The sequence below is a fragment of the Bos indicus genome, chromosome 4, assembly GCF_029378745.1.
Source record: "Bos indicus isolate NIAB-ARS_2022 breed Sahiwal x Tharparkar chromosome 4, NIAB-ARS_B.indTharparkar_mat_pri_1.0, whole genome shotgun sequence".
NCBI lineage: Eukaryota > Metazoa > Chordata > Mammalia > Artiodactyla > Bovidae > Bos > Bos indicus.
This window is the reverse complement of record NC_091763.1, coordinates 33293156-33315084: the sequence shown is the minus strand read 5'-3', so window position 1 is coordinate 33315084 and position 21929 is coordinate 33293156. Positions and strand designations below refer to the sequence as shown.

General features: G+C 45.1%; 1 protein-coding gene and 1 long non-coding RNA gene across 11 annotated transcripts in view; one reads left to right on the top strand and one right to left on the bottom strand.

Moving 5' to 3' along the window:
- The window catches only part of LOC109557314 (phosphatidylcholine translocator ABCB4), a 201519-nt gene that overhangs the window by 89850 nt on the left and 89740 nt on the right, over nt 1-21929 (bottom strand). For 3 of the 6 annotated variants that reach the window (XM_070787624.1, XM_070787636.1, XM_070787637.1), the window contains 3 exons: nt 15176-15382; nt 10025-10171; nt 8545-9164 (listed from right to left, as the gene is read on the bottom strand). The exons of 2 other annotated variants lie outside the window; for them this stretch is intronic. In XM_070787624.1, the coding sequence (XP_070643725.1) occupies nt 8943-9164; nt 10025-10171; nt 15176-15382 (576 nt within the window). In that variant the 3' untranslated portion in view covers nt 8545-8942. Of the gene's footprint in view, nt 1-8544; nt 9165-10024; nt 10172-15175; nt 15383-21929 lie in introns of those variants that run through there. One more of the 6 variants, XM_070787633.1, reaches the window with a different exon arrangement.
- On the top strand, nt 816-20457 carry LOC139182684 (uncharacterized). 5 transcript variants are annotated; one of them, XR_011566210.1, is made up of 3 exons: nt 816-1039; nt 1146-1234; nt 19831-20457. It is a non-coding gene; the product is annotated as an uncharacterized lncRNA (long non-coding RNA). The 5 variants fall into 5 exon arrangements; XR_011566211.1 differs by having other exon boundaries at nt 19802-20457; XR_011566207.1 differs by having other exon boundaries at nt 816-1234.

Here is a 21929-nt window from a genome sequence, read left to right as displayed (position 1 = left end):
GAGAAAGCCTGCACACAGCGACAAAGACCCAGCACAGACAAAAATTAAAAAACAAACAAATAAATAATAGCAATTGTGTCATTAAAAAAAATTACACCTTTGCTGGCACACCTGGCCCTTCAGGCTGTTTCTGGCTTCCTAGCCTCACCCCTGTGGTGGCCACCACCCACTCCTCCCAAGCCAGCACCTGAAACTGACCATGAGTCACTTCTGATGCAGTCTTCTGGGATGTTTACACACTCTCCCTGTGCACAGATTTCCTCTAGCATCCATCTGACAAGTTGACACTCAGTTCTCCAAGAAACGTTTTTAACCCTCAGAGCACTCCCAAGAGAAGTGCTGGCGTTCTGTTTAGTTTCCCCAAGTCTTGTGTGATGGCACGTACACATTACTAACCTTATTTCTTGTCTCCTTAAACCGTGAGCTCCTTATCATCGTGCTCCTAATATCTAGCCCATAGGCACTTAAGTAGTTGTTAGGTGAAGAAACACAAAACAGAACTTTTCATGCAAGAGAACAGGTGGCCTTGAAGAGCATGAAGTGAAGGCAACCAACATTATTATTATTGTTTTTGCAATATTCTATCTGATAAGCATTGTCCTAAATATTATAATATCCAGTGTTCAAGTAATCCAGTGAGGTAGCTATTGAAATTCCATAAGGTCCAATGAGGAAATAAAGACTTAGAGACAATCAGTAACTTGCCCAAAGAATGACATATGTAACAAACAGCCAGCCAGGAGAGAAACCCAGGTTTTCTGGCTGGAGAACTTTGATGGTTCTCCACAGAACAACCGACAATCAATAAGAGGGAAAACATTTAAATTGAGCTGCCTAGCACAGAAAGCAAAAATGTTCCATTTCCAATTCAAAGGTCACTTTTCCTTATGACCCAAACTGGCTCTTTTGAAAGAGTCCTGGTGAAAACATTTCATCATGTATCTTTGCCTCTTGCACACATCAGTGAGCATTCCCGCTTTTCTCTTTGCTCTCCTGATTCCTCCCGAAGCCAAGAGCAGAGGTCTTTCACCTTGGTGTTGTAAGTTCCAAGTGGGACAAAGGACTACAGTTACAGATGGCTCCTGAAAATCTCATCTGATCTCTTTCCTAAGATCAACAGATCTTTTGTTGTTTTCACTTAACAGATGTTCTTAGTGAGGACTTCCAACGTGCAAGATGCTGACTGGGGTGTGTTACAGCCTACAGGATACTTTTGAAGTTTTCAAGAGTTAAGGTAAGTGAAAGTCCTTTATAGGCTTTCCAACTCAGAGGGCTATTACTTGCTCTAGTTATCAACTGGCTTAAAATACTGGATTTTTATGACTCATGGTTCTGTGGATTGACTGGGCATAGCGCTGGGTCTCATCTCATGAAGATGCAGTTAGGTGCTAGCTGGAGCTGGTCATCTAAAGGCTTGAATGGGTTGAAGTCTGTGGTACCCCCTCACGTGGCTGCCACTTGATACTGGCTGTGGGCTGTGCTGAGTCAAGTCATGTGGCCAGCCCACATATCTCAGGCTGCTTCCTATGGCACGCTGGCTAGGTTCTGAGAGGGAAAGGCAATCATAGCTCAAGATCTGATCCTCAGCTTACAACTCCCAAACTGCATTTTGTCAGTAGGGCTTCCAGAGGAAGCAGGCCAGCGCTTCCTGCCTTCATGCCACTCTCTGCCTAGCTCAGCCAGCTCCAACCACAACATCTTTCTGTGTGTACTTCAACTACTTTTAAGTAGGCGCTGAAAGGCTCTACTGAAATGAGAGCCGAGGCTGAAATTTCTCCACCTGAAATGCTGTCCCTTCATCCCTAGGGCCTGTCTTCTCCAGTCACACCACTTCTTAGGTAACTCATTTTTCGTTTTAGCCCACATAATTAGCACTTGAAGAGCAGCAGATCTTTAAGTTTCACCATATGATTCTATCTTTAACCTTTTGTTGTTAAATAATCATAGACCCACAGCAAGTTGCAAAAATTGCAGAGTCCTGTGTACCCCTCATCCAGCCTCCCTAAATGACAGCAGGTAACAACTATTACAGGGCTTCCCTGGTGGCTCAGACAATTAGGAATCTGCTCGCAACGCAGAAGACCCAGGTTCAATCCCTGGGTCATAAAGATCCCCTGGGGAATACAAATCAAACCCGGGACGTTGATATTGGTATGATACTGTTATTAGACTACTCTCACTTCATAAAGATATTTTTTCTTTTACAAAATTATGGACATAACTCCTAAAAGGCTTCCCCTTTTATTTGGTAGAGTAGATAAAGCTGGGTCACAGGTCTTATGATAACGATGGGCTTTCCTACTTATTTTTTATGTAAAACTATATGGCCTTACATAAGACTACTCTTAATATATGTTATATTAACAAATCACTTTTCAGATCCTAATTTTTGATAAAACAAAACTAATAGAGAGGAGGTACATACTAGATTTTTAAAAAAGCTTAGCAGAAGAGCAGACACTTACTGAACCTGACTGAGTATATACTAAAGACACCGCCAGACAAAAGAACAAAGTGATGCAAAGACACAATCCTTTCCTCAAAAGGTTCATAAACTAGAAGCAGGCATCTGAAATGAAGATGTGAGTAAGAAAAAGGAATCAAAAACACTTCTTCTTACTGAGACCTGGGAACAAACGGCTGCTGTGTGCATCAGGAAACAGAAACAGAAACACAAAAATCATCATCACTGTTTAAAGTTGGACAGAGCTGGGTAATCCTAGGATGGAATTAAGAAAATAAAAGAGCTGATTTCAAGCAAACAGCACACAGTGGGACCCATCTGGGTTTAGTTAGTACCAGGGGCCACACTCTAAAACACCTTCTACTATGATGTCACCTTCAAGCCATGCGAACAAACTACCTTCCTCCTAAGAGAGCTGTTCACCTCCACCCGTGTCACGGCATTCTCCTAGCCAGTTTCTTCCCCTCCCTCCACCGCTCACATCTAGACTCTGGATATTTCTCATAGCCACTCGTTCTTCTCTCTTCTCACTCATCTCAGAGCCTCATTACCCTTCTTTTTAAAAAGTAAAATAAAATAAAAGCATCATGTTTAGCTCCCCCATCTGAGGTTTCTATTAGTTCCCCAAGGCTACTGTGACCAATTAACACAACTTTGGTGGCTTCAAATTAGGGAAAACAATGTGAAGGTTTCTCAAAGATATAAAACCAGGGCCTTCCCTGGTGGCCTGGTGGTGAAGAAGCCACCCTCCAACGCAAGGGGCGTGGTTTCGATCCTGGTCGGGGAACAAAGATCCCACGTGCTTCGGGGCCACTAAGCCCGTGCACCACAACTAGAGAAAGCCTGAGCGCTGCAGTGAAGACCCAGGGCAGCCAGAAAACACATTTTTTTAAAAAATTAAAACTAGAACTACCACGTGATACAGCAATGGCACTTCTGGGTATGCACCTGAAAGAAACAAAATCAGCACTGTATATTCACTGTCACATTACTCACAACAGCCAAAATACAGAAACGTTAAGTATCCACCAAAGGACGACCGGATAAAGAAAACACAGTAAATACTTAGAATGGAATACTGTTCAGCCATAGGAAGGAAATCCTGCCGTTTGTGGCAACACAGATGAATCTGGAGGGCATTATGCTACATGAAAGAGGCCATGGAGAGAAAGACATTTTTTGGTAGAATCCGTAGGATTTTCTGTATATGTATACGATCATATCATCTGCAAAGACAACCTAACTTCTTCCTTTCTGATATGGATGCCTTTTATTTTCTTGCCAGATTACTCTGGTTAGAATGCCCAGTACTATGTTGACTAGGAGTCAAGAATGGGGACTCTTATCTCATTCCTGATCTTAGAGAAAAAGCTTTCAATCTTTCACCAATGAGTATGATGTTAGCTGTAGGCTTACAACATATGGCCTTTATTCTGTTAAGGTATGTTCCCTCTACGGCTTCCCTGGTGGCGCAGAGGTAAAGAATATGCCTGGAATGCAGGAGACATGGGAGATGCAGGTTCAATCCATGGCTCAGGAAGATGCCCTGGAGAAGGAAATGGCAACCCACTCCAGTATTCTTGCCTGGAAAATCCCATGGACAGAGGAGCCTGGCAGGCTACAGTCCATGGGGTCACAGACTCAGACACAACTTAGTGACTGAACAACATATTCCCTCTATATACAGTTTGTTGAAAAATTTTTATTATGAAAGGATGTTGTATTTTCTCAAATTCTTTTCTACATCTCTTAAGATTATCTGATTCTTATTCTCCATTTTATTCATCTTATTTAATAGAATTAATTTATTAATAAACTATTGATTTGCCTATGTTGAACTATCCTTGTATTCTAGGGATAAACCCCCTTGATCATGCTGTATGATCCCTATATTGTGCTGCTAAATTCAGTTTGCAAGTATTTTGTCAAGAATTTTTGCACCTATATTGATCACCCATATTCATCTGTAGTTTTCTTATAATGTTTTTATTTGACTTTTTAATCAGGACAATGCTGGCCTCATAAAATGACTTTGGAAGTGCTCCCTCTGCCTCCATTTCTTGAAAGAGTTTGAGAAGATTGGTGTTATTCTTTAAATATTTGGTAGAATTCACCAAGGAAGCCATCTGGTTCTGGGCCTTTCTTTGTTGGGAGGTTCTGGTTTACTGACTTAATCTCCTTACTCATTATTGGTCTATTCAGATTTTTGATTTCTGATCCGATCTTAATATGGTGTATGTTTCTAAGCATTTATCAGTTTATCCTAACGTTATTCAACTTGTTGGTGTATAGCCGTTGATAGTAATCTCTTATGAACCTCTTTCTGTGGTATCAGCTGTCATTTCTCCTCTTTCATTTCCAATTTATTTGATTCCTCTGCTTTTATTTCTAGCTAAAGTTCTGTCAACATTGTCACCCTTTGGTGGTATCATGTTTCCTTAATTTTTCACGTCCCTTGAAGTCTGCATTGCAGTCCTCCCATCTGAACTATATTCACCTTCTCCTGTCTTTATTAACTGGTTCAGGAGAGAAGTATCTTCCTTCAGCCCTGCCAGTGATTCTGAGGCTTTCTGACTTCCTCTGATTGTACCTCATCCACACTTCTTGCTCCCTCTTGTGGCAGAACCCTTAGGCTTATATGCCTTCTCTTGATCAGCAGTGCATCTGGCCACGTACTGGCTGTCTTCCTCCTGTTTTGCCAAGTGAAGTTGTTTGTGTCTGACTCTTTGCAACCCCATGGACTGTAGCCCACCAGGTTCCTCTGTCCATGGGATTTCCCAGGCAAGAATACTGGAGTGGGTTGCCATTTCCTTCTCCAGGGGATTTTCCTGACCCAGGGATCAAACCCAGGTCTCCGGCACTACGGGCAGACGCTCTACCATCTGAGCCACCAGGGAATCCCAGAGGTGGCACTAAAGCTCAAGTTTGCAATTTCTCCCTAGCCGGTAGATTTGGCTCAGCCGTCTGTGTGTGCTCACCAGTCATCAGCCAGGTCCTGCTCTTGCCACTGCTGTCGGGAGCACACAGGGAGCCGGCCACAGGGTCAGGGGCTATTTGTGGGTAAGGTATCCTGAGCGCTTATGGCCCAGATAGTAAAGAATCCGCCTGCAATGCAGGAGACCTGGGTTTGAGCCCTGGGTCAGGAAGATCCTCTGGAGGAGGAAATAGCAACCCACTCCAGTATTCTTCCCGTGAGAATCCCATGAACATAAGAGCCTGGCAGGCTACAGTCCATGGGGTTGCAAAGAGTCAGACATGACTGGGCGACTAAGCACAGCACAGCATATGCTGAGCACTGCAGGTGAGGCATCCCCTGCAGCTTCAGGACAAGCTTGTTGAGTGCAGTCAGCTGGACCCGTGTGCCTTCAATGCCCTGAGGGGGCTCCCTGCCATCTCCATCTCTTCCTGCCTCCCAGTCATGCAGTCCATGTTTCAGGACACCGGATGTGGGGAGAGAGAAAGAAGCTTCTTTGACAGCCTCCCGCATGGGCTGGGAAGCCACGTGTCACCCACAAGCTCTCACTTTCCCTGAGAGAAACTGCAGGATGAGATCTCTCCTGGCCCTAAGCTGGGTCCCCTTGGGGGCAGGGTGAAGCTGCACCTCCCGCTCTCTCAGTGCATCCAAACTCAGTTTTGGGCTCCAAAGGCGGGCTGAAACTTCTCTTCTGGAAGCCCGGACTTCTCAAAGGCTCTCTGGTCGGTGGGTGACTGTTTCAGACAGTGTTTTCCAGGGGCTCCTGGACCAAGGCTGGTGGCGGGGGGAGGGGGCGCTGCTCGAGCCAGCTCACAGGCTATTTCAGGGTCCAGTCAGGGCCAAGTCTGTATCCCTACCAGTCGACTTGCAGGGAAGCAAGACTCCTTCCTCTCAGGGCCCCTTGGCACAGGGTGTTGGATGCCACAGCTCCCAGACGGTACTCCTGTTCGTGGTTCAATGCCAAATTACTGTCGCTGAGGGCAAAACAAAGAGGGCAGATGCCTTATTCTGTCGCAAGGCTGATGTCACTCCTCAAGGGCTTGTCATTTTAATCTGCATTTCTTTGGGACTGTGCACTTTCTTTCTCCAGCGTTTCTTCTTTGGGAGTTTCTGGACCATGTTCTCTTCCCATTTTTCCTTGGAGGGGATGGCATTTTTGTTCCTTTTAAAATTCTTCGTATTTTCAGGATGCCAATTGTTCATAATAAATATGTCAAATATTGCTCCCAGCTTGTGCCTTTCAGTCATGTTTATAGTGCTTTTTGGCTTGTCTTTTTGTAGTCGGAGCACCATTTTCTGATTGTATTTAAACTTACAGCACATTTTAATCATCTGCCACCAGAAGGATCAATTTGGAAGAGACCAGTTTACTGGGAAAAGTGATTCAATATCAAAACAGAAGAAGAATTTTATTGTGAAAAGTGCAAAAAGGAACTTCTTGGTGGTCCAGTGGCTAAGACTCTGTGCTCCCAAGACAAAGGGGCCAGGGTTTGATCCCTGGTCTGGGAATTGGATCCCACATGCCACAACTGAGAGTGGGAATGCCGCAAACAGAGATCCCGCATGCCGCAGTGAAGATCGAAGGCCCCATGTGCTGCAACCAAGACCCAGGGCAGCCAAATAAATACATGCAAATGTTTTTCAAAAGTACAAAAAGATGAAAATTCTGTAAAAGCCCTCATAACAACAATGCAACACAGTCAACACACATGACAGTATGTGCTTCACAGCTTCCATCCTCTGCCCCCAAAACCCTGTACTGATCCATGTGAGTGGTCAGAGTCAGCATAATGCGGAAATACAAGAATCAACAGGATCAAGTTCAAGAAGAAGCCACATGGCTTTGTAGAATAGAACCCAATGTGAAAAGACATGTACAACAGGAATTAATATACAGCTTAACCATTCTTACAAAATTAATGGGCGTTTTTTTTTTTTTTCTAATTTTATTTTATTTTTAAACTTTACATAATTGTATTAGTTTTGCCAAATATCAAAATGAATCCGCCACAGGTATACATGTGTTCCCCATCCCGAACCCTCCTCCCTCCTCCCTCCCCATACCATCCCTCTGGGCCGTCCAGTGCACCAGCCCCAAGCATCCAGCATCGTGCATCGAACCTGGACTGGCAACTCGTTTCCTACATGATATTTTACATGTTTCAATGCCATTCTCCCAAATCTTCCCACCCTCTCCCTCTCCCACAGAGTCCATAAGACTGTTCTATACATCAGTGTCTCTTTTGCTGTGTCTCGTATACAGAGTTATTGTTACCATCTTTCTAAATTCCATATATATGCGTTAGTATACTGTATTTATGTTTTTCCTTCTGGCTTACTTCACTCTGTATAATAGGCTCCAGTTTCATCCACCTCATTAGAGCTGATTCAAATGTATTCTTTTTAATGGCTGAGTAATACTCCATTGTGTATATGTACCACAGCTTTCTTATCCATTCATCTGCTGATGGGCATCTAGGTTGCTTCCATGTCCTGGCTATTATAAACAGTGCTGCAATGAACATTGGGGTACACGTGTCTCTTTCCCTTCTGGTTTCCTCAGTGTGTATGCCTAGCAGTGGGATTGCTGGATCATAAGGCAGTTCTATTTCCAGTTTTTTAAGGAATCTCCACACTGTTCTCCATAGTGGCTGTACTAGGTTGCATTCCCACCAACAGTGTAAGAGGGTTCCCTTTTCTCCACACCCTCTCCAGCATTTATTATTTGTAGACTTTTGGATCGCAGCCATTCTGACTGGTGTGAAATGTTACCTCATAGTGGTTTTGATTTGCATTTCTCTGATAATGAGTGATGTTGAGCATCTTTTCATGTGTTTGTTAGCCATCTGTATGTCTTCTTTGGAGAAATGTCTATTTAGTTCTTTGGCCCATTTTTTGATTGGGTCATTTATTTTTCTGGAGTTGAGCTGTAGGAGTTGCTTATATATTTTTGAGATTAGTTGTTTGTCGGTTGCTTCATTTGCTATTATTTTCTCCCATTCTGAAATGGGCGTTTTTAAAGAATTCCTTTTTTTTAAGTGCAGAAATGATCTTCAATAGTCCAGGTGAGAGATGACAGATTTACAGGCACTTCAGACAAGATGACTCCAGTCATATAAAAGTTTAGTTTTATTATAGGCACTACATGCAAACATTCAGTACTTTTTGCTACTTCTGTAATCTTTTAGCAGGGCAGTCAGTTACAGTTCGAATAAGAAAATATAAATAAAAATTATACACTTTATTAACAAAAGCTACTTTGAATGATTCTATAACCTTTTTAATGCAATCATATCCACTGATTTACTCCTGTCGATGATGCTTCTTTCTGTTCTTTCAATTATAAAGTCTCTGAAGACCCAGAACAGAGTGCGATGGATCTTCCACTGTGGCAGGAAATGTTAAATAAGTAACTCTACATAGTTTCTCTGTTAAGTGTTTGCTTTTTAATTTTGATTAAATGCCATATTTTAACACAAATACTATAAGACAATATTTGACAGCTTATACAGTCACTGTTGATTGGCGCTTTGTCCCAGCCTGGACACTGACCATGGTGAAATAGATGCCTTTCTGTGCCAGCAGCTGCTGGTGTGTGCCACGCTCCTTGATTCTGCCATTCTGAAACACCACTATCAAGTCTGCGTTCTGGATGGTGGACAGCCGGTGAGCGATCACGATGCAGGTGCGGCCTTCTCGGGCTTTGTCCAGGGCTTCTTGGACAACCTGTTCAATAATCACACAAATTACCTCTGGTCATGATAATCCTCCCCCTTGAATTCCTCCTTCATAACAAGCCTCACCGTTAATGTATCCAACGATAAGTGCTTCTTTAACAGTGTCAGTGGAATACAACACATATTTCACAAAGCAAGGGATCTGTTATACGGAAGATACCGAATCCTAGTTTGGGTTAGTTCTCGGGTAGGGGCTATCTCCAAGTTGTGACTATAAATACAGCCCCTGCGATCATTTAAAAGCATTCAGTAGTGGGCTTATCCAAGCAGCATCCTTCTGGTCTAGCACCACAGTTAAGTCAGGAAGCCTAGGCACGGGCCAAACACAGCTTCTCTGAATTTTGGTATTTTTAAAATTAAAAAATAATTCTCAGTATAACATTATAAAACAACTATATTCCAATAAAAGATTAAAAAAAAAAACCTCAGAATGAGTTTATCATTCAGATACCTGAATACTCAACTTTTTCTCAAACTAAAAACAATAGCTAGTATTTACCTAAGGAACAGCCAGGTTTAAACATTTTTCTGTGCTTCCACTTTTTGCTATAGTTGTTGAGGAGATGCTGTCAGTAGAGATGGGACCATGCCTCCTGAATGCAGCTTCTTGGATCAATACAAAGTGATCCAGGGCTATTTTTTGGAGCACACGTGCTATAAGACTAATCTGCCTCATTTCATCTTAGATCTCTTGAATGACAGCTACAGAAAGTGTTTAAATTCCACTGAAAGTAACAAAGTTTGTTATCAGCCTGAATTTTGTTCTTTACCGTAGAAGACAGTAGTGTGAATTTAAACCGTCTAAGGACAGCTGCTTCAAGTGTGAATGAGACCAATTTAAATTCTCACCTTTTCACTTTCCGTGTCCAGAGCCGAGGTAGCTTCATCCAGAAGCAAGATGCGAGGCTGCCTAACAAGGGCGCGAGCTATGGCAATGCGCTGTTTCTGGCCACCAGAGAGCTGAGTTCCTTTGTCCCCTACTCTGGTGTTGTATTTCTGTAAACAGGGGTTTGTTATTATGAAAAGCAGAACTGATAAAGCTGTGAGAAAGAGTCTGCTTGCAGAAAATAGGATAACCACTTCCATATACACAAAAAGGTTGAGGTTCAGAAGCTAAGAATGGGTTGATGAGTTTAACAGCAAATTCATAGCTCTAAATGGCAGGATTAATTTCTCTTCTTGAAAATAGACATTTGTGTCTTAAAAATTATGTTTTAGTGTGGACAAATTAACCTGAGGAAGACTACTGCTGCAATGTTAGTCTCTTCAAGCCTTCTGGTTTCACTATATTTGGGACAAAGACTGGTCAGAGGAAGGAAATTTGATTTTAACAGGCTATGCAGAATAATATAATTGAAGCTCATTTTATTTATGACCAGTAGGTGATGCTCTCTGCATTATTTCAAAAAGTGAGGAAGGGAAGATTCTTAGAACGCTAACCTTTTGCTGTCTGTTTTTATAAGACTATTTCCAAAGCGTCAACAATTTTAATGGATGCCAAGAAATTCTATCTTGGTATCTAACTTGAAAAGCTGAAATCTCCTGATTTACTTTTGTTTTTAGAATTCTCCTGACAGTAGATAATTAAGTATTAAATATGACGATAAGGACTGGAATTAATAGGGTAAATAAGTGAGAGCAGAAATGCAACGTATAACCTAGAAAACCACATTATCCTTTTTCATTCTCAGATTCTTGCCAGGCTGAAACTTTGTAAACTGTGGGCTCTGATTCTGACATGCAGAGTTTGATTTTAAATCATGTCCTACCTCCTACTCTGCTGGTGAGAACGTAAGCTGGTGCAGCCACTATGGAAATTCCTCAGAAAACTAAAAATAGAATTACCATATGATCTAGCAACACCACTCCTGGGCACACATCCAGACAAAACTCTAACTCAAAAAGATACGCGCACCCTATGTTCATAGTAGCACTGTTCACAACAGCGAGACATGGGAGCAATCTAAACATTCACCAGCAGATGAACAGTTACCAAAGGTGTGGTGCGTACATACGATGGAATACCACGCAGCCGTAAAAGAGAATGAAATAATACCATCTGCAGCCACGTGGATGCAACTAGAGATTATCACACTAAGTGAAGTAAGTCAGAAAGAGAAAGACAAATATCATATGGTATCACTCATGTGCAACCTACAATATGACACAAGTGAACTGAGCTGCAAGACAGACTCGCGGACACAGAGAACAGACTTGTGTCGCCAAGGGGAGCGAGGTGGGGAGCGATGGAGAGGGAGGCTGGGGTAAAGCAGAAGTAATTACTGTATACAGGATGGATCCACAGCAAAGTCTAGTGTGAACCACAAAGGTGAAGAAGTAGGTCCTTGGGGCAAGATACACTTCATAAGCTAGATGATAATCACTCTCAGTATTTGTCTTTGTTAACCCCTATCCCAGTGGTTCTCTAACTGTACCTGCATCCCTTATCACCTGGGGTACCAGAACACAGATTCCTAGACCCCAGTTCCAAGTTTCTGGTGCAGCAGGTCTGGGGTAGGGCCTGAAAATCTGCATTTCTCACAGGATCCCAGGTGATACTGAGGTGCTGGCCCATGCCCAGACTAACTGACCTCATCATTAGTGAAGGGGATTAAAGTTATGCACTGAATGTTCCAGCCTTGGGAAGGGCCCATTATCCACAGATGGGCTAGAAGGTTAAAGCAGGGGAGAGAGGGGACACTGCTTCTTCCTGGAGGACTGTGATGTGTGGTGCCGGCAGTGATCCAGAGAAGAGCCTCAAGCAAAGGCAGTCTCGGGAGCGGCCTAGGGCCATAAGGCATTGTCATCTTTCCCCACGAGGAGAGGACCTTCTCTGCTGGCTTGAAGCTGACCTTTGTTTTCAGGGGGCAATTCCTTATAATAAAGAACATAACTTGTGATAATGGGGGGGCATGAGATAAGACAGGTCTAGTGTATATGTGTTCTCGTGTCTGAGTCTTGCAACCCTGTAGACTGTAGCCCGCCAGGCTCCCTTATCCATGGGATTTTTCCGGGCAAGAATACTGGAGTGGGTTGCCATTTCCAACTCCAGACAGTCTAGATGCACTTAAAATACAGGACCTAAGCAGCTTAAGAGAGGTAAGAGGCTCCATTTATCTAATTTCCTAGGAGGAATTCGGAAGGCATCCATGGGACAACAGCCCAGGGCGGGCTTCAATATCAGTCCGGCAAGTGGAGCGTGGGACCCATGTGAGAGATGACACCATACCACGGACACTCCAATAACTCACCCTTGCTCAGAGCCTTTTTTATGAATGGGTTCAGTCCCCTGGCCTGGCCTGACTCCACAGAGAGAGGCTCAAGGCTTGGGGCAGAGCTGCAAGGAGGCAGAGGGAAGGAAGGTTGGGAGAGAAATGATGGGGAGGGTCACACCTGCTTCTGTGGGCTCCGTGCCCTGATGTGGAGGGCAAGGCCTCCCAGACGTGTACTTTTTAGTCAGACTGCTCACAGGGAGTCAGGCAGGTGGTTGGGTAAACATGACATAGGATGGGGAGGGGAAGTGTCGGAAACATGACACAGACGGGGACAGGAAGTGTCCTGCAAACATGACATAGACAGGGATGGGAAGTGTCCTGTAACCATGACATAGACGGGGATGGGAAGTGTCAGAAACATGACACAGACAGGGACGGGAACTGCCCTGCAAACATGACATAGACGGGGATGGGAAGTGTCATATAAACATGACATAAGACGGGGACAGGAAGTGTCAGAAACATGACACAGATGGGGACGGGAAGTGTCCTGTAACCATGACATAGACGGGGATGGGAAGTGTCATATAAACATGACATAGACAGGGACAGGAAGTGTCAGAAACATGACACAGACGGGGACAGGAAGTGTCCTGTAACCATGACACAGATGGGGATGGGAAGTGTCCTGTAACCATGACATAGACGGGGATGGGAAGTGTCCTGTAACCATGACATAGATGGGGACGGGAAGTGTCCTGTAACCATGACATAGACGGGGATGGGAAGTGTCCTGTAACCATGACATAGACGGGGACGGGAAGTGTCCTGTAACCATGACACAGATGGGGATGGGAAGTGTCCTGTAACCATGACATAGACGGGGACGGGAAGTGTCCTGTAAACATGACATAGACGGGGACGGGAAGTGTCCTGTAAACATGACATAGACGGGGACGGGAAGTGTCCTGTAACCATGACATAGACGGGGACGGGAAGTGTCCTGTAAACATGACAGACGGGGACGGGAAGTGTCCTGTAAACATGACAGACGGGGACGGGAAGTGTCTTGTAACCATGACATAGATGGGGACGGGAAGTGTCCTGTAACCATGACATAGACGGGGACGGGAAGTGTCCTGTAACCATGACAGACGGGGACGGGAAGTGTCCTGTAACCATGACAGACGGGGACGGGAAGTGTCCTGTAACCATGACATAGATGGGGACGGGAAGTGTCCTGTAACCATGACAGACGGGGACGGGAAGTGTCCTGTAACCATGACATAGATGGGGACGGGAAGTGTCCTGTAACCATGACAGACGGGGACGGGAAGTGTCCTGTAACCATGACATAGATGGGGACGGGAAGTGTCCTGTAACCATGACATAGACGGGGACGGGAAGTGTCCTGTAACCATGACACAGATGAGGACGGGAAGTGTCCTATAACCATGACACAGACGGGGATGGGAAGTGTCCTGTAACCATGACATAGACGGGGACGGGAAGTGTCCTGTAAACATGACATAGACGGGGACGGGAAGTGTCCTGTAACCATGACAGACGGGGACGGGAAGTGTCCTGTAAACATGACACAGACGGGGACGGGAAGTGTCCTGTAAACATGACAGACGGGGACGGGAAGTGTCCTGTAACCATGACATAGATGGGGACGGGAAGTGTCCTGTAACCATGACAGACGGGGACGGGAAGTGTCCTGTAAACATGACATAGACGGGGACAGGAAGTGTCCTGTAAACATGACAGACGGGGACGGGAAGTGTCCTGTAACCATGACAGACGGGGACGGGAAGTGTCCTGTAACCATGACACAGACGGGGACGGGAAGTGTCCTGTAACCATGACATAGACGGGGACGGGAAGTGTCCTGTAACCATGACATAGACGGGGACGGGAAGTGTCCTGTAACCATGACACAGATGAGGACGGGAAGTGTCCTGTAACCATGACACAGACGGGGATGGGAAGTGTCCTGTAACCATGACATAGACGGGGACGGGAAGTGTCCTGTAAACATGACATAGACGGGGACGGGAAGTGTCCTGTAAACATGACAGACGGGGACGGGAAGTGTCCTGTAAACATGACATAGACGGGGACGGGAAGTGTCCTGTAACCATGACAGACGGGGACGGGAAGTGTCCTGTAAACATGACACAGACGGGGACGGGAAGTGTCCTGTAAACATGACAGACGGGGACGGGAAGTGTCCTGTAACCATGACATAGATGGGGACGGGAAGTGTCCTGTAACCATGACAGACGGGGACGGGAAGTGTCCTGTAAACATGACATAGACGGGGACAGGAAGTGTCCTGTAAACATGACAGACGGGGACGGGAAGTGTCCTGTAACCATGACAGACGGGGACGGGAAGTGTCCTGTAACCATGACACAGACGGGGACGGGAAGTGTCCTGTAACCATGACATAGACGGGGACGGGAAGTGTCCTGTAAACATGACATAGACGGGGACGGGAAGTGTCCTGTAAACATGACAGACGGGGACGGGAAGTGTCCTGTAAACATGACATAGACGGGGACGGGAAGTGTCCTGTAAACATGACAGACGGGGACGGGAAGTGTCCTGTAACCATGACAGACGGGGACGGGAAGTGTTCTGTAACCATGACATAGATGGGAAGATGCTTGTCCACAGCAGGGGTGTGTTTTGGTTGCTCAATTCTCTTCACCTTTGGGATCCAGCCCTTTACAAATCACAACCACAGGCTCCCAGGCACTGCAACTGGTGAGAGACTTACGTCTGGCAGCATCTCGATGAAGGGGTGGATGTTGGCCTCCTTGGCCGCGCGCTCAATCTCCTCCTGGGACACGACCCGGCTGTTGTCTCCGTAGGCGATGTTCTCGCCGATGCTGCAGTCAAACAGAATGGGCTCCTGGGACACGATGCCCATGTGTGCACGCAGCCACTGGACATTCAGCTGCTTTATTTCCTTGCCATCGATTAACTGAAAACAAGAGATCATGGATCAGCCTCAGAACCAGAACATTTTTGAATTTAGCAAAATTAATGTTGTTATTTCCTACATTAAGACTGCAAGTTGTTATGAGACTGTTGTTGTTGCTTTATTTTGGACTGTCGAGGTTAACTGAATCAGGTTATAACTGCATGCTTTGGGGAACTGTCATGTTTCTTGCATTTTAACTCTAGCTTCTGATATATGCATCTCGAAGGCAGAATAATTGCTGTCCCTTGGACCGCAAGATCAAATTAGTCAGTCTTAAGGGAAATCAACCCTGGATCAACCCCCCACCGCCATTGGAAGGACTGATGAAGCTGAAGCTCCAGTATGTTGGTCATCTGATGTGAAGAACCGACTCACTGGAAAAGTCCCTGATGCTAGGAAAGATTGAGGGCAAGAGGAGAAGGGGGTGACAGAGGATAAGATATTGGATGACATCACCGATGCAATGGACATGAACTTGGGCAAACTTCGGGAGACAGCGAGGGACAGGGAGGCCTGGCATGCTGCAGTCCATGGGGTCACAAAGTCGGACACAACTGGGTGACTAAACAACAGCAACAAGGCATAATAATGCCCGAGTCCTCCATCCCAGATATCCACATTCTAGTTCACGAAACCTGCTCATATTATTCACATGCAGAGAGAATTATGATGGGAGGCTGCTCATCAGCTGAGCTCAAGATGAGGAGCTTATCTTGGATTATCCAGGTGGACCCAACATAATCATAAGGGTCCTTAACTGTGGGGGGTGGAGGGCAGGAGACTGGGGATCACAGTGAAGCAACACGAGGAAGACTCGATCAGTCGTTGCTGGCTTTGAAGATGGAAGAAGGGGCCATGAGCCAGAAAAGATAAGCAAGCAGACTCTCCCTGAGGGCCTGCAGAAGGCGCACAGCCCCGCCGACACCGTGCGGTCCACTTCGGACATCTGACTTCCAGAATGCATAAGATAGACCTGTGGGGTTTTACTCCCCTAAACTGGCTGTAATTTGTTGTAGCAGCCACCAGAAACTAATAAAACATATTCTATTTCTGGAATGTATTCTGGCATTCTTTTTTTTTTTTTTAAATAAGATGACTTTTTAATTTTAGTTTTCTGGCCATACCATGTGGCACACAGGATCCCAGTTCCCCAACCAGGGGCTGAACCCTAGTTCAACTGGAGTCTTAACCACTGGACCAGCCAGGGAAGTCCCCCATCCTTACCTCTCTGTATCGATTTTTCACAGGAAAAGCATCCACGATTCGATTGGAAATAACTAACTGCTATCACCACATAACAGGCCTGGAGGTCACATTTCTGATCTGACCCATTAGTCAGGATCAGCTTTTTGAGGACTCAAGTGAAACAGAAGTGAGCGTGGGAGGATGCCGCTATCTCTCTAAATAGTTGTTGACCTTAGGAAAGTGAGTTAGTACCTCTGTTTCTTTGCACATAAAATGGGAATGATTATAATCCCTAAACTCCGGAATTGAGGATTCAGCGACGTCAGCAGGGACCCCACTGAGCACAGTGCTGGGCACAGAGTGTGTGAAGGACTGTCTGTGGTTTGGAACGGTGCCTGTGTGATGCACTTGGAACCACAGCAGAGGGACAGATGTCTGAGGGGATGAAAGGATGGACAGACATCTATAGCTTACCCAGAGCAGCAGGAGGGAGAGCCTGGCCTTTCTCTAGGAACCTGGTTCCCCTTGGATCACTCTGCAGAAGCCTGGGCATGCCCATTACAGCCTCGCAGATAAAAATCCTTCCTTTCTGATGGAGATGTATCTGCCCCAAAGATCTACTTTGCAAGAGAACGCTGGCATTCAAGTGAGAGCTGCCATAACCGCGGAAGAAGACATCAGTGACTCAGCTTCGAGCTTTTCTAATACTGATGAGTATATCCCAAGCTATAAATATACTCTGAATCCCATGTGCCCAGCTGCCCGCCTCTGGGAGACAGCTGGCCAAGGACAGGGTACATACGGGCTTTGCTGCAGGAAGGTAGCTTCTATTCGTGAAACTAGCAGGTGCAAAGATGGATGGAAAACACAGCCATGACCTTATTAGCACCCAGCCCAGTTGCCATGGAGACTATTCCAAGCATCTATGCTCCAGGCTTCCTCGTGGTGTTAAGTGAAAGTGGAAAGTAGAGGCTGAAGAGAGGAAGGAAAAACCACACAAGGATGGTTACAAACCATATAGCAGCTCAGGCTAGATGGAAGACTGCGCACTTCAGAAATGGAGAACTGAGGGAAGAAAAAGAATTTTTTTCCAGACTTATACCCCTAGGGGGCTTCCCTGGTGGCTCAGATGGTAAAGAATCTGCCTGCAATGCAGGAGACCCAGGTTCAATCTCTGGGTTGGGAAGATCCCCTGGAGAAGAGAATGGCAACCCACTCCAGTATTCTTGCCTGGAGAATTCTATGGACAGAGAAGCCTGGGGGCTACAGTCCACGGGGTTGCAAAGAGTCATACACAACTGAGCAACACACACACACAGACAGACAGACAGACAGACACGCACACACACACACACACACTACTAGGAGAAAAAAAGACAGTTTAATATAATCAGATGAATATGACTGATCCCTGCAAGCTTCAATGAGTTTTTCCATCAGACATATAATAAGATGCTTAGAGCTCCTCATCCCCACACTATACACAGCTACTGCTAACTATTTAAAACTTGTGTTTCCTAAAGGATCCTTTCCTGAGGGAAAATATGTTTAAACGTCCAAATGTAAAAAGATCAATGCACATCTTCTTTGGCTGAGGCACGGGTGGTGATCTGAGGAAGACCAAGGAAATCCAGTGAGTCTGTGAACACTGCTCAAAAGATCCTGGCCTAAGTGAAAATCTCAAGTAACACACTGACAGTAACAATGAAAGGCTAAATTAAAATGATGAGCTATCCCTATTCTAGACTTAAATCTACTGCCTGATTTCAGTAGCACAATCAAATGTTAAATATGTATCATTTTCCTGTATGTATTTACTCTGAAATAATCATTTTAGACAAGTTATTGAGCACTGATTATATTATAGGTCCTGTGTTGAAGTATGCCTCATGCACTCTCTCATTTAATCTTGACAAAACTTGCAAGATCGGTGTGATTTTAATCCCCATTTTACTGATGAGGACATGAGCAGAGTTCCGTCGCTTGTGCAGGGTCACGTTCTTAGTGGCTAAGGGAGCTCAGGTCTGCACACTACAGGTTAGATTTTGGCTACACAATGGTTGAGAATTGAAAAATACTTTCTGTCTTCTTTCAAAGGAACAATGTATCCATCTTAGCCCAGGCACCCAGTGGGTAACAGCCAGACGACAGGCTTCTAGCTGTGTCCTAAGAGGGAGAGAGGACTCTGATGGTGGTGTGAAGGATGGGCAAGGAGAGAAAGGAAAGGTCAGGGGAAGACCAAAGACTCGAGTGAGTCTCAGTGAAGCTAATGAATGTAAGATTCAAGGACCCTCATCTGCAGGCAAATGCTAGGAGTTACACAATGTCCTGGGTGAGGGGAGGCCAGGCTGCAGTCAGGGGGTTTTCTGGCTAAGCCTTTAGGATAACTTGCCTAAAAAGGAGAGGGACCAGAATCCTTAAGGCTTTAATATTTTGTTGTGAAATTTTTTCATTAGAAGTAAATATTTACGCTTGTGACTAATTCTGTGTTCCTAACTCTTTCAAGTATAGTCCCTGAAACTGTACAACTTTCGGGCCCCACGAAACTCAGAGCCTCTACTCTCTGAACAATCCCATAGCTTCATTTTGTAAGACTCGCCACAGTGTGACCTGAAACTTGCAAAGTTACCAGTTCAGTGGTCCTCAAAGTCTGGTTGGCATCAGAATCATCTGGGAAAGTTTAAAAAATGAAAAGGCCGGGTCCTAACCTGTGTGAATGAGCCAGGGTGGCTGCATTCTTTGTGAGCTCTCCAGACCATTCGGACCCACACCAGTCTGAGAACCAGCACTCAGGTCAACGTTGCTAAGTGTGACTTGAGGCTTGCTGATGGTCACGAGCATTTCCTGACCTCAGGGTCAAGTCCTTGCTTCAGTTCTTACAATCAAATGACGCTCCGGTCCCCAGACTCATTTTTTTTTTTTCATGGCAGTAAGAACTAATTGCTAATAACCTATTGACTTAGTCTTTATGATCACCAACTGATGTTCATAAACAGAACCTGGCACATTTACTAGCCTTTACTGGGGCACTTCCACTAAGAAGGCCGGCCGCTGTGTAGCACTTGGTGGCATCTCAAAGCTCTAGCGCAAACACACAGAGCAGATCATCGTGTTCCTCCAACAGATGAGGGCGCTTTGTTTGCAGTGTATCATCACTGTAGTCCTGAGAGGGTTATTCTACGCACTCAGCACTCATTTCCATATTCTTGTGTGTCTGTCCTTTCACCTATCAAGGGACTGCAGGACTAAAATCTATTTCCTAGGCTCCCTTCTGCCGCCAGCAGTAACTGAGGTTCTACCAGTGAGATGCCCGGTGCAAAACCTGGAAACCAGAAGCTGTGGTAAACCGTCACCCGTGTTCCGGCAGAAAGGAGCTTTTGCAGCAGCGAGACTCTGTCCTTGTGTCTTCAGGCTTGGAGCAGCTGTGACATGGGCACCAGTCCCGGCAACTTCCTGGCCACAGGATCCCAGCTGCGGCGCTGATTTGAACGCTGGGAGCGCTGATTCTGACTCCCCTCTGCCAGTGATGATGTGAGCGCTGAACCCCCTTATTAAACGAGCAGCTGCTCAGATGCCCACAGAGCTTTGTTTCCTATGCTGAACCATAACTGGTACGGTTCATGCCTTTAATTTTGCTCCCCTGTGTTAATGGATGTGGAGAATAACCATTTATTTCTTTACTTTCTCGTAGTCTGATTATTTTACTGTTACCATTATTGCTGTTTTCAACTCCAACGTTTTGTTATTACCAAGGGTTTTTCCCACTACAGAGACTATGAGAGCAGTTGTGGGGGCAGGCTGGGGAATGAAATTTTTTGCCTTTCCTAAATGGGTTATAATCAAACAAGTTTGAGAGTCATTATTCTAATTAAATCTGCTATTTCAGCCAACTTGTGCTGCATGTGTGCATGATTAGTTGCTTTTGTTGTGTCCCACTCTTTGTGACCCCGTGGACAGTAGCCCGCCAGGCTGCTCTGTCCATGGGGATTCTCCAGGCAAGAATACTGGAGCGGGTTGCCATACCCTCCTCCAGGGGATCTCCCCGATCCATGGACTTTGCTCATGTCTCCTGAGCCTCCTACATTGGCAGGCGGGTTTTTTACCCACTTGGGAAACCCAACTTATCTTATGCTACATTAGGGACAAATCACTTATCAGCCACAGCTCATATTATCTTTCATCAAACAACATCTTGACTGCACACTCGTATAGCCTTATGCCTCTAGTTCTAGTTTTCCTTTAAGAATCAACTCTAGATTTATCATCTGTTTTAAAAAATTTTTTGACCACACCAGGTGTCATGTGGGATCTTACTTCCCCCACTAGGGATCAAACCCACGTCCCCTACATTGGAAGCATGGAGTCTTAACCAATGGACCCCGGCGACGTCCCAAAGTCTATCTTCTTTAACTCATGGAAGGATGTGCCCTATCTCTTCAGTTAAATTCTTTAACTGGAAGATGGTTAAAATTTTTAATCATCCTCTATAATTCATTAGAGATTAGCATATAACATGCTGCTTAATAAATGTCTCTTAAGGACCATGATCATTGTCTCAGAGTCAACATTTCCTCCTCTGATGGCTTCATTTGTCAGGAAGGTCTTCACTGAGAGTTCTCTGTCCAAACCTTGAACATAAAACTGAAGCATAAAGTCAGAATTCACAGAAGATATGTGATGAAGTAGTAAAAATAAGGAACCAAGCTTAAAGAAGAACAAAGCGTACATAACTGTCACAGAATAGACTCACTAAAGGCACAACTGTCTTTGGATACAGTAAGAGATATTTATGATCACTGTGATTACTGTGAGGAAGTGCAAAGAGCCCTCACCTACAGGTAGAAAATGCTATTTCCATGTCAACCATTAATACAAGCAGGACCCATAAGGAGCTGGCGGGCATCACCTCACTGTACAAAGCAGGTGTCCATCCTGGTTGGGCAGTGCCCAGGCCATTCCAGTTGTTGAATATTTTGAATGTCACCCCTGAGTATAACCGATAACTCAAGGCCTACATAATGGAAATGTTTTGCTATAAACTTCACTCCTTCCTAATATGATTCTTTTCTAGTCCCCATTACAGTCATTTCAAAATTTACTATTTTGGGGAAATCTCTGGTGGTCCAGTGGTTACAACTTCGTAATTTCAGTGCAATGGCCCAGGTTCCATCCCTGGTCAGGGAACTAAGATCCCACAAGCTGCACAGTGCGACCAAAAAATAACAATAAATAATGTCCCTACTCCCTTCACAACGCCTATCTCATTCCCAGTGCCTAAGATAGTCCCTGACAGGCACTCATTGACAGTTTACTGAATGTCCCACGAATCAATCTGACCCTTCACTTACCCTTTTAGTTTAGA